Source organism: Haemorhous mexicanus, chromosome 5 (assembly GCF_027477595.1).
Source record: "Haemorhous mexicanus isolate bHaeMex1 chromosome 5, bHaeMex1.pri, whole genome shotgun sequence".
NCBI lineage: Eukaryota > Metazoa > Chordata > Aves > Passeriformes > Fringillidae > Haemorhous > Haemorhous mexicanus.
Genome location: NC_082345.1, coordinates 46,390,301 through 46,407,546, shown reverse-complemented (window position 1 = coordinate 46,407,546; position 17,246 = coordinate 46,390,301). Strand labels below are relative to the sequence as shown.

The following is a 17,246-nucleotide window of genomic DNA, read 5'->3' as shown; positions in this document are numbered from 1 at the left end:
AAAAAATGATATTGTAATATCTAATATAAATAAGGTATTCTATTTCAAGTGGGTCAGGCAAATTTAAAGTAAGAAAATCCAATAATGGAGGCTTAAATATAGAACATTTCTGCTTAATTAATTTAAGCCATTCTAAACGTAAAAATATACTGTGAAAGCTTACTTTTAGGCTCTTATTTTTCTTTTTTAACAGGACTGGGAGTTTCCACATTTTATGGGTGATGTTGAAGTTAATCTTCCAGGCTTGCCCTCAGCACACATGCAATTCAAAGTACCTTATTTCCAAAAGATACTGAAAGAGGAATATCACATACATATAACAGGTAGGTAATCTTACAGATCGTGACACAGTCACACAGCGAACTGCTTCTGTGTAATAAATGTGTGCTACCGTGGTCTTAAATGTGTATTTTTTTGGGTTTGTCCCAGACTTTTTCTGTCTCTTTATCTGTCCACATCCATATTCTCCATATGCAGGCATCTCAAGGAAATGAGGAACCTGTATCTTACAAATCGGAGAAGCCTGCTGTTTCTCATGGATTTCAGCAACTTCTTGTGACATTAAGTAATACATAATGTAACTTCAGATTTCTTTTATCTAAAATTACTCTCTCAGGGAAATTAGTAGCTTATTTCATCTTCAAATCTCTTATGCTTTCAGATGCCTTTGCATGATTTATGCTAATATCTTGTCATAACTTCGGTCATTCTCATCTGGCAAAGGCCACTGGTAACCCTACTTCCATCAGTCATCTAATGAGAAGCAGACAGTTAAATAACCTCAAATAAAATAGAATTGCAGCTATTGAAATGGATGGTACATATAGATAAAAAGTACCTGATCCTTGCATACTGTGAGTCAGTATTTTAATAACAGTAGGGAATGAAAAAGCGAAGGAGGTTAAATAGGGATAAATATTTTGGTTTTACCTTCAAGCTATACAAAAGGACTATAGCTCCTCTCTCTACATTGAGAAGAGATGGATAATAATGGATGACAGAAGAATGCAGGTGTGAATTGGCAGGGGTCTTTAACTGCTAATATAAAAAGTCACAGCACATGACGCCACACAGAAATAAGATAGATGAAGGCAACCAAGGGCAAGCCAAAAGAAACTCCTGCAGACCAGGGACAAAAGGAGCATTCAGAGATGATACAAAGGTAAGGCCAAGAGTTAGCAGGTGAGTCACAAGCTCAGCAGACAGCTGAAGCAGAAGGAAGAAAATGTGTCAAAAGGAAAGAATGACACCAGCACTGTGATGAGGCAGCCTGAATGAGGCCACAGAAAAGAAATGTTTTCAGCAGAGAATGCAGAAATGAGATTTAAAAACAGAAAAGAATATAAAAATAGTGCAGAAGTTACCTGTTGGCTATTGACTGAGGGAAGGCAAATGGGCCAGCAGGAATCACAGATGGAGGGATAGAAAGTTTTTCAAAATTGAAGGTAGGTGCCCTGCTGGAATGCTGACAGAGAGCAGCCAGCTAACAAGGAGAAAGAAGAGCTGGTACATATCTGAGGGACACCATTTGAGCCATTCATGGTTTGTGGAACAGGATAAAGTAGATGATGGCCAGTCAGTGACTAGAAGGTGTAGGGTGAAAGGAGATGTTATGTGTACATGATGTACATTGTTATGTGTACATGATGTGTACATTTTTCTCTCCCAAGTGAGCAGAAAGAGAAAGGAGCAGAGGAAAAAAAATAGTTTAGGCCTCAGATGTTTTATGTGAATTACAGATGTGGAATTCAGGGATAGCAAAAAAGATTTTTTTTTCCTTTTTCTCAAAGCTAGGGAATGAATTTAGAGGGGCTCAGTTCCACAAGGTTCCCAGATGCCATACTGTTATTCCATTGTATAAGGAAAAGTAGTGGAATGGATGCACAGAGGAGTAGGAAAAATGGCTGAGGCATGGTAGCTTGGGCTGTGTCACTAGATACAGAAACTTGGCATATAATTAATGGGTGATAAAAGAGAAATTGAAGAGCAAAGAACAGTTTTGCATTGTAGAAGAGACAGGGACATAGATGATAATCAGGGATAATCAAAGAATAAACAAGTGCAAAGAACATAAATTAGTGATCAGAAATGCAATCACAAGCAATGCTGCTGTTTGAAAACAGGCCAACCAAATAAAACCAATATTTATGCACTGTAGTCTTCTGCAGAGAGTACTGGAGTCCTTTCTGATTTTTCTAGTGAGAAGGCATTCTTTTAATGAGGATGAGATAATGAATGAGGGCTGAGGAAAATTTTTCCCTGCTCAGCATTAACAAGATCCATTTATTAGATTCGCTAGACAAATCAATCCATTTGACTGCACATCACGTATCCTGTCTACTGAGAGCCTGCTTTCTCTCAGAGCTACACCACCCTTTAGGAGATCTAATAAACAGCCATAACACATGGCACAAGAGCCTCCCTTTGGGTAAGTTTTGCTTGAACCATCTGTTCTTGCCATCAGTTCTTGTCTTAGGTTAGGGCATCATGTTGGATAATTTGCAAGCTCCAGTGACTGTCTGGATGTGCAGATACTTGAATATTCTACTCAAATCAAGGTGTAGAATATTTGAAAAGGAAAACCCCCTAGTTATATATATATATATATATATATAGAGAGAGAGAGAGAGAGAGAGAGAGAGAGAGAGAGAGGTATATGTGTATATATATATATATAGGTATAGGTATATGTATATGTATATGTATATGTATATGTATATGTATATGTATATGTATATGAAATCGAGATTGTTATAATCCAGTCTAAAATGATGCACATGGATGCAACTGCAGCAGGTGACATGGGGGTAGAACAATGGTAATGACAGGGAGCTGGCTTTATTTAAGTCCTGTTTAATACACAGAATCCAGAATGTTAAATTTAATCATAGGACTTCTTTTAAGTAACAAGCAGGAAATGAACACTGAGGCCTGAAAAGCATTTCTTTTAGTACTAGCTACAAAGATAAATCCAGGCTGTAAATCTATGACCTGTGCTGTAATTTTTAGAAACTGAAAACCATTTTCTCCCAAGTAGAAAGGAGAAAGAAGGCATGGCTGAAATAACATTTGCCATCCTTTTCCTGGCAAAGTTTATTCTTTATTAGGTTTTACAGTCTGTTTTAGTCACTGTTGATTGATATAAATAAAAGCAGCCCTATTCAATATTGTTTTTTCAAATAAGCAATGGTCCCACAAAGGAGCAGCTCTAAGGAAAGCAACATTCTGAGGAGTCAAGAATTTCTAGCCACCATTCTGTTAGTTTGTCCTTAATGGCTTTGAGCAAGTTCTGTACAAATGAATAATTTCAGTTACATGCTCTGTGTTGCCACCTCTCCTGACTTTGTCACAAGTCTTAAGACAGTTGTGCTTTTTCTTTCTTTTTCTTTTTCTTTTTCTTTTTCTTTTTCTTTTTCTTTTTCTTTTTCTTTTTCTTTTTCTTTTTCTTTTTCTTTTTCTTTTTCTTTTTCTTTTTCTTTTTCTTTTTCTTTTTCTTTTTCTTTCTTTCTTTTTCTTTTTCTTTTATTTTGTCTTAAAGACTTCTGAATACAGTGAGTAAATGAGAATTTCAGCTTTCATAAAATAAAGATCATGATTGCAGAGAAAAAAAAATAAAATTTGCTTCTGAATAATTCAGTGTCTAAAAAGGCAGAAAAATACAACTCTACAAGGTGTATTATTTTAACCCATGCTACTTTAAACTAATAACATGCTTTCTTAGTCCTGATTTGTGATTTCTTAATGTTGCTGGCAATAATAGTGGATTAACATCTTCTGACTCTAGCTGATTTTCTTCAGCATAATTTTGAATTTATTGTGAAAAGCTATCTTGTTTTTGCTGGTAACTGAGTGCCTCATTTTACTCTCATTTCTTTGCAGCTAGGAACTCCTTGCAATACTCCTTACTGAGTATTAAATATTTTCATTTTGTTTTGATAGCTAATTTTTTTATGAACATCAAAAAAAAAACTTGAATTCCTGCATCTGCTTAGCTCATCTGGATTTCCCTTGACAGATGGTTCATTGCAAAGTGTGTGTTTTCCTTTTTAGGCTGATGTTTATGAAAATACATAGTCTATCCTAGTTTCTAAAATACCCAGGGAAATTTGTAGAACTTAAAAGTAAATTTTGTTCAGCTTCTTTTGTGATTAAAAGATACTGGGGCGGGGGGCCAGTATTGGCAGCACTGGAAATCCAAGAGCATCTACTGTCAAGTATGCAGGTAATTTTCAAACTGAAAATGTTACAATTTAGGTATCAGAAGAGATGGGAGATTTCTCTGGCTGTTTGTAGCAGTTTCTGAGGGCTCATCTGACCCAAGTACCCTTCCACCCAAAGGAGAAATCATCACCTTCAGAGCTGGGGAGTTACCAGCATGGCTGGCTTGTGGAGTTAAACCAACAGCATCCCTAGATTCAGCCCAAGCTTACACAGAGTAGCCTGAGGGAGTCTGTGGGCAAAAATAGAAAGGTTAGAGGTAAAACCAAAGCTGTCTGTGCACACAGACATGAAAAAGTCTCTGAGGATTAACATAGATCAGCTGTGAGTGGTCTGTCCCTATGCATGTATTAGCTAATAACACTAATGTGACAGAAGATAGGAAGAACATTTCAAATGTTTTACAGGAGTGTCTGACTGGTTTTAGACACAAATTACAGTTGAGATAGAAGTCTAAAGCAAACATTTCCTACACTAGCCTCTGGCTGTGGTTGCACAGCATGAGGCTGCTTGCGTCTAGCCTTATTAAGTAGAATTTTCACATTACCTCCTGACCTCAGTAAGGTTCCTGAGGACTACCTTCTACATGAGATCCTTTTGCTGGGAAATGAATGGTCTGTTCCAGAGTGGACATACAAAAATAAAACTGCTCCAGAATCAGCAGCTGTTTTAGAATATTGGGATATATTCCAAATGTTGTGTGGACGATTGCCCAAAAATCTTGTTTGATGATAAAAATATGTGAATTTCTGGAAAAGGGAAAAATAAAAATCCATTCTTCCAAAATGAGAAGACCCCTGGCATTCATGTGCAGTGCACAGTTGTTGAGCTTCAGCTGCAGGGGGAAACTATTTCTAAGCAGTGTTCTGTGCAGGCTGGTGTTCAGAGCAAGGTCTTATGATGCAGGTCCAAGCTGCCACAAGTGGAGATTATTGTAGAGTCAAGGTTTCCCTTCTGGTGAGTATTCTAGCCAGGAGGATACAATCTTCTTCAACCATCATGCTTTCTCAGAAAACAGGAGTGAATTTTCATCCCCAAGAGCTGGTTGTAGTCTACAGTGCCTATAAAAACATTTCATGTTTTGCGTCACAGCCTGACAAGGACACTAACACACTTGGGTCTGGTTTTTATTTTGGAGGATCTTTGTTGCATCACATGGCAGTATTGTACTGTGTTTCCAAATACAGCAAATCAGATTCCTAACTTTCCAAATATTATGTGCAGCATGAAAACTGTCAGTGCTGTGAAAGTTATAAAGTTTTTAACCAGGTCACTTTTCAGGTAGTGCATGGCTGAATGACACAACCTATTTTCCCACATGACTTTCTTCATTGTTAACTTCATTGAAGGCTGGATAAAACTCTTTTCAGTTTGCTGAAAGGATTGACTAGCCTTCCAGTCTTGAGAGTTGATCCTATTACATCCTTCCATTTCAAATTTTGTCTTTGAATAAACCACTTTCCATCCAAGAAGGGCTAAGTGGGGTCAGGTATATGCCAGTATTGGCCACACAAATTTCATTGAAGTAGGGCCAACCCTAAAGCAGCACTAATACTAATCCTACAGAAGCTGGGTAAGAGACAAGTTAAATGACTTTGTAGTGTGGGGCTCCATTTTCCCTTGTCACTTTTAATCTGGAGTGAAACTTGAAATTTTTAAAAATAAAATTAATATCTATACCTTTATAATATATTTGTTATGATCCTTTGCAAATTTACAAGTTTGAATTTGTTCATGTGCAAGATCAAAGGTTGTCATTGACTTTTCATTTACCTAGCTTATTTCCTATAGGTTTGATATATGACTTAAAGTTTGCTATGCTAAAATTAGGTTGCAATAGACAATAATTTCATATACATAGAATATAAACATTTAAGTTGTAATGTTAAAGGTTGGTCAATATATTAAATCTCTGAATAACCACACAGGAGCACAATGACATCTTTGTGCTCCAAAACATCACAGATCTAGAAGGATGGCTTGGTTGGCTTCTTTGGCTGCCATACTAGCTAGCAGAGCAGTGAACACCTGTCTTGGAGAGGGATAGATGGCAGAGGACACGGTATTCTAGAAAGAGGTAAACACTTTCTGTAAGTACCCAATACAGCACTAACTCAGTCATTTTGTTTCTAAGGACATTAATGCAGCCCTTGGATAAAGGGATTATTGAGTAGGAGCAGAAAAATGTCATTGTGCTCATATATGGTTATAAAGAGACTGTTACTCATACAAAGCCTTTGGTTCTGGTGACAACTGTATTCAAAAGAAAAGGAAAATTTATAGAGCTCATCAAGCATAACAGTGAAGCAGAGGGTGAAAAAATTGTCTGGGAATGACAAATTTAAGGATTTTTGAGAAAATCTGATACAGAGCAGCAGCTGTTCTCAGTCAGCTAGCTGCCATTTAGACATACAGGTGCCAGTTCATCTTCACTAAACGGGATGAGGGACCCAAGTGGTTTGTATGGCCCACATGGACCTAACAACCTCAGCAGCTGAGCTCAGGGCGTTGTTTCTGCCTGCCTAGCTCTGTCTAGGAGCTGAGTGAAGGAATTTCAGGTTCATACTTTCTATGAAACAGGAACAGTGTATCTTTCTATGAAACACTCAGCATCAAATAACTTCTGAACCCATGGCCATTTTCAAAACGTTTTCAGACAGTGAGAATATGAAAAACAGTGTTATTATCACTGTGTCCTAAGAAATGGTGGTAAGGTAAAGAGTCATCTAATTGCCTAGCTGAGGAAAAAACAAGAAGTCAGCTATTAAATTCTGCTTGACAACAGCTGTTGATCAGTGAATCCTGTGTCTTTCTGTTGAAAGACAGATGTGATGGGAAAAATAGAAACATTAAATACATGGCAAACATCCACAGGAAACATCAAGTTACATTGTATTGTAAGTTATATTATTTCATACTTTAATATCGCTTTCAGTCTCTTGGTGTTGATTTAAGAAACTTAAATATTATTTAATGTGTTGTTAATAGTCTGAAAATATAGTTTTCTTTAACACGTCAGTTATAAAATTGACAAAATCACAGGGAGAAATCATAGAATGGCTTCAGTTGGAAGGGATCCTAAGGGACATTTGGTTCTTGGCCTTCTGATGTTAGCAGGGATACCTTCCTGTATACTGGTTTGCTCAAAGGCTCATCCAACCTGACTTTGATAGAGGACTTATTCAGGAATTATAGGATTGTCTGCCAGGTCTTTTCAGTTCAGTTTTGTTTCCAAACAGTGACGACTGTTCAACACAAGAGAATAACAAGAGAATAAATATTCTCGTTTATTTTATGTATTTAATCTGAACTGAAGAGAACCATTAAACATAACTCCTGAGACTAACTCCTAATAAAGTTAGTCTCCTTGCCCTCCTGAAGAATTCTGGTTATACAATTTGAACACATATACTTTCAGGAACTGGAATCCATTAATTCTTTGCAAGTCACTAGCTTAAGTAATTTGGTAAATCCTATGGTTCATTTTCTTTTTCACTTGAAGCTTAGATGTGATTCCAGCAAAGACCACGATCACTCATCACCAGCAGTAACATTCCTCCATCTATGTATTTTCATTTAATGCTGACATGTAGATTTGCCAGGTTCTTGGGTGATGGCAGTCATCACTGCACAGGTGAGATCTTAACAAATGTCTAACTAGAATGTAAGATATGCCTTCACTGTGAAAATAGTATAATTTGTTATGTGTATTCATAGACACAGATTATAAAAAAAGCAAAGCTGGCTAGACTCGGAAGTCTACAATCAGCCCTTGCTATTTCTCAATAATTTCACTGTGATTCTATAAATCGCAGTTTGTCTGATTGCTCATACCTGAATATATCTGCACTCCACGGTTGGTATATCAAACAACACAAGTATATACTCTTAAAGTTCATATAATTACCAACCTCAAAAACCTCAGTCACTTCAGTAATTTCTGGAATATAAATGGTTCTGTCAAATGTGACCTTTTTATGGAAAATTTCCATGTGAATATTTTTAAAGCTGTGGAATTAATGCTTTTTCTACGTTTATTGATCTATAACACATCACCTAGAGATCTAATAAGCTGGTCACTTACAAACTGTAATGTCAATTGAATAGTTATACTCCTGTGCTTGTGTTACAAAATTGTTTTGTGTCCAGACCTAATTGTGAAATACTAAGGGATATTCAGCATAAATCTGACTGTGGTGGAAATTTATTTGCAACTTTGCTTTACAGATGAATAAAAAAGAACTGTTTTTTCTCTGAGTATCTTTTATGTGTAATTTGTACTGCTTCTAAAATGGATATATCAGATGACAGAACTTTCTTTTTCCAAACAGGCAAATGGTTTAACTATGGAATTATCTTCCTTGTTTTAATCTTGGATCTGAATATGTGGAAGAACCAAATATTTTACAAACCTCATGAATATGGTCAATATATCGGTCCTGGACAGAAGATCTACACAGTGAAGGACTCAGAGAGCTTGAAAGACCTTAACAGAACTAAGTTATCTTGGGAGTGGAGATCCAACAACACTAACCCACTGACGAACCGGACCTATGCCGAAGGGGACATGTTCTTGCACAGCAGGTTCACAGGCTCTAGCCTTGATGTCAAATGCCTGGCTTTTATTCCAAGTTTGCTGGCTTTTGCTTTGTTTGGTTTCTTCATCTGGTTCTTTGGGCGATTTCAGAAAACTGACCAAGGCATGGAGAATTTAGACAAATCGTACACAAGAATGAAACGAAAGTCACCATCAGATATGGGAATGACACGAGAAAATACACAGGTGTTAGAAGAACCATTGAATTTTCAGGAACCACACCTGGTATCCATAAAATCAGACTTAAGTGAAATAGTTTTTAATTCTTCTCTTCTAACTTCTGAAAACTTGAACGCACAACTGAATGAGCAAGACAGCCCTTTACAGCCAGTACCAGAGTCCTCTGTCCCTAAGAATAATCCTGTGACATAAAGGAAAATACCCAGGAAAAATCAGTTTAAATAAGCAGTTACTCTAAGATTTCAGTTTTACCTTTTGTAAGTTAAGATTTACATAGTGTTTAGAATAAGAAACTCAACCTATACCAAGAGGTGCTCAGCATGCTTTTTCTAGGAATTTTGTTTTTTATTTGTATTATAGTACGTGCCTATTGTATATCTAACATTCCTTTATAGATTGCTTCCCAAAATTGCACAAGCTATTTATTAATACATTACCTTAACTGTATAATAGTGTATTAGATGATTACTTGCAGGTATAAAATTCTACCGTGGTGGTGCCTTGAGACATTAAACTGTTTTTTAACTCAACACCAGGTCTATTGCACAGTTCTTCTCATCTGCTTTGCAAAGCTTTTTGTATATGGTTGTTTCAAGTGTCATTTGATGTCTTGACAGAGGAGAAAAATAGTTATTCCTAAAGAAGGTTTTCTGTTAGGATACCACAACTTGACTTTGTTATTTACTCATCTGTGAAGTCAGAGATTTTGATGACCAGACTGCAGAGAAGCATGTTGATTACCTTTTAATTTTTCTGGCTAGCTGCCAAACACAAATACAGATTTATTATGCAGTAAACAGCAGAGACATAATACGGCATGGGCCACTAGTTGTGAAAATATGAGTTTCTCCATCGGTAATAGCAATTATGTGATAATGCCTAATTATGTTTTTCTAATTAAAGATAAACTGCTCCTTGATTTAAAGTTTTGCCCTTCACCTTTTAGAAACAGAGGTGAAAATATATGGTTGAAGCAACTCTCCATCATCACACCAACCCCATGCAGCATCAAAGAGCCAATAGAGTGATTGCAGTAAAGGACACAAAGCCCATTAAATCCAATATTGGTGCAATTCAGTGCAGATATGGTCTGGGTATATGTGAAACATGCATAGGAACATACTTCTTGTAGTCTAATTTCTCCAAATACTGAAGAAATGTTGAAGGTTTTTAATTAAAAAAAATTAAGTTAAATTTTATTGCACCTTTTTTTTTTGTCTTTTGTTTGTTATCCATTGACGATTCATTACTTGAAATCAGAAACAGAGGGAAACTGGGGTTTTTGCTTTTTTTGAAGGGGACTTCATAATGTGAATTTCTCTGCTGTATGATCAAACTATATGCACTAGAGAAATCACATATCTAAAACATCAGAAAGACTCTGATGTCCTTCTATTTCAGTTCTATAAAATTGTTGTTACGAGTTACCAAATAATAAGTCATTTTTAAGACTGAATTATTTCCATGTCACTTTCTGGTGTTGCTGTATTTTGTCTTTGTGACTTTTTTATCTCTGTTGGTTTTGATCTATTTGCTTTTAAGTTTTCAGAATGCTGAATTTAGCATGCATAATAGAACTATGCATTTATTAACTGTCACTTGAGAGCCAATTTTAATAAACATCATTCAACAATTGTTTATTATAAGGCAGGAACACACTCTGTCAGTTTTGCAATTTTTCAAACCATTTTACCCATGCGTTGCCCTATTTCAATTGATAAATATTTCTGACACAAAAAAAAAAGACGGCATCACAGTGATGTCAAAATCTAATATTTTGTTAATGAAATATTTATTATCTTATCAGGAAAAATCATTTTATAATCATACAAATCTTTTATCAATTAAAAATTATGGCTAAACCCAAATTTATTTGCTTTTGCGTGCTGCAACATACAAACTTGTTTAATTGACTTACAATATAATCAAAACCAAGACATTAATAAGTAATGATAGAACAGTGTGAGATCCTGCTTGTACTATAGAAGAGCTGATATACTGATGCATGACATTAAAACAGCATTTGATTTCTCAAGTAGTTACAGAAATCGCTGTTTAATTTTGCAGAAACATGCTTCTCTGTATGTTTTGGACACTGTAAACCCAAGTAAGAAAATCTCTCGCTAACTCATTTCTCTATTTGTGCAGAGTAGTAGTAAAATACATGAATATGTAGGCAGAAAAATGAAATAATTACTTGAGCCTTACAGCCTGCATGATTTCTTGACTCTGAGGAAAGTGGTATTAAGCAACTGATTTCACAGCAAAAATAATTCCTTGACCTCATATTGAGTTAATGCTTTTAAGGTCATTATAAGCCTTCATGAAAGAGAGAAAAACATCAAGTAAACCTAGATTTTGCATGAGTATTTAAATAATGGCCAAGCATAGAGGCTGCTTATATGAAGTTGTAAGAGGTTTAAAGATTCAGTGTAACCACTCACCATGGTCAATTCATCTAGTTAATTAATGGAGAAAGGACTTCTCAGTCACATAGAAGTCTCATTTGTAATCACAGACATAGATGGAAGAAGAGAGGAGTATTTTCCTTGTCCACCTCCAGTGTTAAGTTTGAGAAGCCTGAGTTAGATGGCCAGGCTTGCCCTAGGCACCTTCTGAAACAGACAGAGACTTGGGAACTGAACCCCCCTGTCGGCACAGATGTAATTAGCACTGACTCTATGATGCAGAAGGCTGAGCCATGGCTTTATTCTGCTATACTATATTCCTACTATATTCTTAAGAAACTCGTAACTACTTCTAGCTTGTCTGATATAACTTTGACCTCATTGGTCAACTAACTAAAACACTAGCACCCTTTGGTAAACAAACTTCTATAACACATTCCACATTTGCTTAGCTACAGGTGCAGCAAGTGGAGATAAGAATTGTTTTAATTCTTTCTCTGAGCTTTTTCACAGCCTTCCCTAGGAAAAATGCCTGGGAAGGCCTGTACCTGCTCTCTGTGGCCAGAGAGCTGCTGCCACACACCCTAAAGATGATTCAGTACCTAACTCAGTCATTTATCTCTGCATGACTGAGTAGTACAACCCAGCAAGAGCAGGTTTGTAGAGTTGGTGCTGAGTACCCAGTGCCCACTGTTTGTGCTTTTCAAGGGTTTACATCAGTGTAGCTCTTGTTTGGTCCTGATACAGTGAATGAAGGATAGTGGCTGGGGTACATGCAGAGACCCTGAGCTGGAGGACCTCTCAAGGTCTGATCTGGAGGAGAGCCAGTGAGCACAATCACAACTTTACTCCTGAGCTTAGCTGCTAATGCAGAGTCATTCTGAGTCTTCTTCCCAAAACGGAAATATTCTTCCTCCAAGCGCAATTCATTGTTGTCAGCTGTTGTTCACTTTTAACATTCTGAAACACGTTGCTAACTCAAAACAGTCTGAACTGCTTTCTATTCTAGTACCCATAACTGGGACCTCAATATGGACATTTGACCTTCTCCTGAAAACCTAACTATTGGATAAATTTATTAGGCTTCTATTTCTTTTCCTGAGGACATTGAAAAACCCATAGGAGAGGAGAAACTTGAGGAAGTGTTTTTTCACAAACTACACATCTCCAGTCTACCCTCTATAATGAACCATGTAGAAGCTGCCATCACTACAGGGCTGGCCAGTGTCTGCTTTGACAAAGATCAGATTTGGTACCTCTCTTTTTTTTCACCATAGATACATTGTACAATGATGGATGATAGAAACCACCTGATATAGTATATATATAGAAGATACATCTCTAGGATAAGCACATAAGATTTATGAGTCCACAGGTGCCCATAAATTGCCTTAGCATTCTCAACAATTAACTTTACTGAGATGGAAATTATCTGAACCAAATAGAAAGTAAGAATTTTTGTAGAAGGTACTTTAAATATAATATTCATGCTTATGGAAGTGTATAGATATCTTCAAAAACCACATATATAAAATGCATATGTGTATGTACATTAGGAGCCCAGGGATTAGTTGATTTTGTTGGGAAAACTGCTGAGTTTCTCAAGGCAATTTACTATTGCCCTTTTCATGCTACATTGCTCCATCAGTTACATATTCCAGGTTGTTTCATCTCCTCTGACTCTACTTATTTTGCAGAGAAAATATAAGACCAAAAAATGAGCATTTAATTGCGCTGTCTGTGTCCCCAATTCATTTCTTTGTCAACTTTAATTTATTGCAGAAACGAAATGTTTTGTGTTTTAAAAGATTTCATTCCTTTCTGGCTAGTATCATCATACTTTGGGCTACTACACTGTATTACAGTATGTGTAAAATTATTGTTTTTCCTGCACTGAACAGCAGCCATCATGACAACCACCTGTGAACAAAAAGCAGACACCTCACAAAGACTGGGAAGGTAGCAAGTCAGCTCCTTAGTAGACTGGCAAGCTCGTTTTCCCACAAGTGAACAGGTTATGGCTCACTAGTAGAAGATGTAACAGATTTTTAATAGACTGGCCCTAATTTTAACAGCCTTCTCAAAGGGGCTCATTGGGAGAGGACTTTTTATCTTAGACTATAAATTTGAAGTAGTTACATCCTGAAAGCAGAGGTAAAGGTTTCCTCTTTTTAGGGTGTATTTAAAAGTAACCAACTTAAACTTTGAGCAGATTGCAAGAACCATAAAAATTAAACACTGTGAGTAAGAATATGAGGGTGATTCACTTTGTGCTTCCTGGCACAGGATGGAGACAAAACACTTATGTCAGATGTGTGAGTGGCCCTGTGCTTGCAATTATAGATAGTGCCATGCAAAGATCCCAACTGCATTTATTAACAAACAGTTGCAGCACCTTTATCAACAGAGGTGCCACTGCCAGCACCAGACAGACCAGCTCTTCTGCCAAATGCCCTCTGTCCTGTCTGTCCGTGCTAACTTGCAAATGACAAAGGAGTTGCTCCTTTCCCTGTGCACTCAAAACTGTCCAGTGGTGAGTTTGGGCTACCTGAGTGTGCTGTGGCATGTTATTGCAATGCCTAATATACAGCTCCAAGAAGGACAACCAAGGGCAGGCGAAAGGGGGGAGTCTGGTCTGTCAGTTTTATGGCCTTAAGGTGAAGAATGTCACTTACGTGACCATTTCAGAAGCAAGTCAATATAAATAGAAGTCCCGTTTCATGGGAGCACAAAGGGACAAATGGAGAGACAGGAAATCACTAGAAATCTTTTCCATCCCCTTCAGATAGTCAAACAGAAGCGTCAAGTCCCTGTTTCCAAATGTTCACAAACAGTTCCCAGATTCCAGATGACTTCTGGGTGAGTAGCACTTCTGGGTAACTAGGTTTTAACACCATCATAATTCCCTCCTAACACTTCCTCTGCATGGGGGATGTCAGCAGCTTTTCACTATTTGGGGAAGTGGAGTAGTGTTCTGAAAAGGAGGTGGGAAAGAAATTGTAAGGGAGATGCTCCACGAGGCTGATACTCTCCACAGCAAACTCCTTGGAGAAAGGAAAAGCATGAATCCAGCTGCTTTGCAAAGAGGAGTGAAGTAGCAAAATCAAATCCTTTCAAAAATATATCAGCAGCACAGACACAGAGATACTTCTAATCTCATGCTTTTCCTTTAATGTGTAGCAGTTGGGGTATGCATAAGAGCAGCTTATCTGATTCTGGCAGGCAGGTCATAGACACAGCTCTCAAGCTGTTTGTGACATCTGCAACAATTCTCTTCATATTGAATTCCTTCTTGTCTTCATTTTTCTCTCGTTTTTCCCACTAAAAGTCCATTTCATTTCATTCCTCTGTTTTTATTTCCAATAAACTTTCATTGTTAGTGACCTAAACGGCGAGTTACCCTCCAAAGGCCCAAAATTGCTGTTATTGATTTGGTACGATCTGTATCCCTCTCCCTCCCCTTCAATGGGGATTAACATTGATGGTGACTGCTCTGAGGCACTGCATGCCTTGCTGACCTTTCCTTTGAGAGCTCTGCAGGCACATAAAGGCATTTTATGTGCTGGTGGCTACTGGGTCTTTTGGCCAACAAAACACATACTCAGACATGGTTAGAGTTTTGGTATTTAAAAAGCAGGTATAGCTTGAGCCACCAACAGCTAGAATTAGAATATTCCAAAACTGAAATGGCTCCAGCTGCTCCAGGTGTTTGAGGACTTTTGTGAGGTTCATTCCCTGTCAGCTGCGGCAGCATTGCTGAGGATGCACGTGTGGCTTAACTTTAGTGTCCTCCAATGATAGCACAAGTAGAGATAATTTCCAGTAATCATTGTTTCCATGTTTCCATGGTTACTGGATCGCTTTCTATTTTTGCTTCATGAAGCTATAAAAAAACCAGAATGTCTTCCAAATCTTTGCAAGGTTAAAGTTAAATCATGAGTAGACAATCTAGCCATTTTTGCTTCATCTTTGCAACCTTCTTACTCCCTTTTCACCCCTTCCATCAACTTTGACCTGCTGATCCACAGCAAAGCTACTCCTCAAAAATAATCCCAAAGGGAACAGCAATCAAATTCTTTCCTATGCAGTCCTGGAGAGACTTCAGACATCATTCATTCAATTAAAAATAAAAAATAAAAAAGAAAGAAATATTGATTCTAAGGTCTAAGGAGGTTTGTATTTGTATAAAAACCAGTTAAAGCAGATGCAATAGAAGTTGGCAGTAACCTCCTGCTCCATTTTAATAGCAAGTGGCCCCCCCATTATAATTATATTATAATAGCCCCCCCCAATAATTATATTGGACCCCCTACAAAGGCCAATATAATTATTTGTTGAACCTGTCAACTACAGGTAGGTTTAGGCTGTAGTATTTAATGAAAGCTCCATAGAAATACGTGTTGTTGCACTTTAAAAATTGAGTGGGTTTTTTTCAGTTTTCAGTCCCAGGGGATACATCTATCACCCAAGAGAGCACAGAGATAGGTCCTTAGCTAGCAACCAGTCTGTACCAACAGGTTCTGGAAAGTCGTGTAGGACCATTCAAAGATAGAGGCTCAGATCTATGTGAGCCATGTGGCTGTTTTAGGTCACTGCTCCTGAGCAGCGTAGCCCTGTTGCTCTGAGGAGTGCCACAAAGACACAGTGTAATACTGATCTGACGAGACTTCAAAGGTGTCTGCTCATTTGGATGTACTTTAATGGCTTTCAAAGTGCACCTGGAGGAATAAATACATTTAGCCCAAATGTCTCTCCTGGCATTTTAAAGGCTTCAGCTTCACATCACCCACCAACTTTTTGGAGAACTTAACTAGGAAGTTTACAAGACCTTTCCTAGAGATTTCTCTCCATCTTCTGTGGTCACTGGAAACTGTATTTTCCTAAAACTACCCACTCATTGTATTGCGCTTGTAATGGCACCACTGTCACATGTAAGTCTCTCAGACAAATATAGCTACAAAGATTGGAAAGGCACTGCTTGAAGACTTTGCAATGAAAAAGAAATGTAAAGTAGAGAGGAAAATTAAAAGACTAAGACATTAACTTATTTGCTCAATTTCATACATATCAGGTATCCCCTGCTTGTATATTTTATTAGGACTTTAGTCTTTCTAGTGTCTTGCTGTCAAATGTTTTCTTTGCTTCATGTGATTCACATATACATGGACATGGCATGAAATATCCCCGGAACAGAATTAGGCATATTTCACCCTTGCATAAATTTAAGCTGGAGAAATTAGGTTTTTGAAATCTGAAGGCAGTTTTGTTAGCATCAGATCCTCACTGTCTCGTGCCATGAAACTGCCTCAGGGTAACCACCACTAGAAGTGGAAGTACCTCAGTCCTTCTTCAAATGTCTTTTAGAGTTTCCTTCAGAAGAAACCAGTCTGCTTTCAGATGCTGTGATCTAGAAAACAGATTTTAACAGGGCTTCAAGTAACAGCAAGTAACATGTAAAGGAGTTACAAAGCCACTCTTTTATCCCCTCAAATGGTGACATCCTATTGTTCCTTTGTAAATAGGAAGTAGTTAAATTCCTTTTTATAGAAATAGCAAAGACTGACAGCATTTTTGTGATGGAAACTTTAAAATTTATACTGGATTGTGTTTTCCTTCAGCTCTATCAAGTGTCACTGAGGAGCAATGCTGGGACTTCAAAAGACAAGCAACAAAAAGTATTCTGCTAACATGTTCCTGTCATGTAACCATGAATGCATTAATTTTTTCTTGAATGATAAAACTGAGAGACCTGTAAAACAACAATCTATTTGCAATGGGAGTCTGCACCTAGAGTCCTGGTACACAGTCTTGTCTGAGATGTGAAAGTCTGCCAGTATCAGATT

At 37.4% G+C, this 17,246-nt stretch overlaps 1 protein-coding gene across 7 annotated transcripts in view; it reads left to right on the top strand.

The window, feature by feature from the left end:
* TMEM117 (transmembrane protein 117) overlaps positions 1-9,525 on the top strand; it is a 179,474-nt gene extending 169,949 nt beyond the window's left edge. For all 7 annotated transcript variants that reach the window (XM_059847049.1, XM_059847048.1, XM_059847047.1 and 4 more), the window contains 2 exons: positions 194-323; positions 8,550-9,525. In XM_059847049.1, coding sequence (XP_059703032.1) covers positions 194-323; positions 8,550-9,187 — 768 coding nt within the window. In that variant the 3' untranslated portion in view covers positions 9,188-9,525. The remainder of the gene's footprint in view (positions 1-193; positions 324-8,549) is intronic.
* The last annotated feature ends 7,721 nt before the right edge of the window (positions 9,526-17,246 follow it).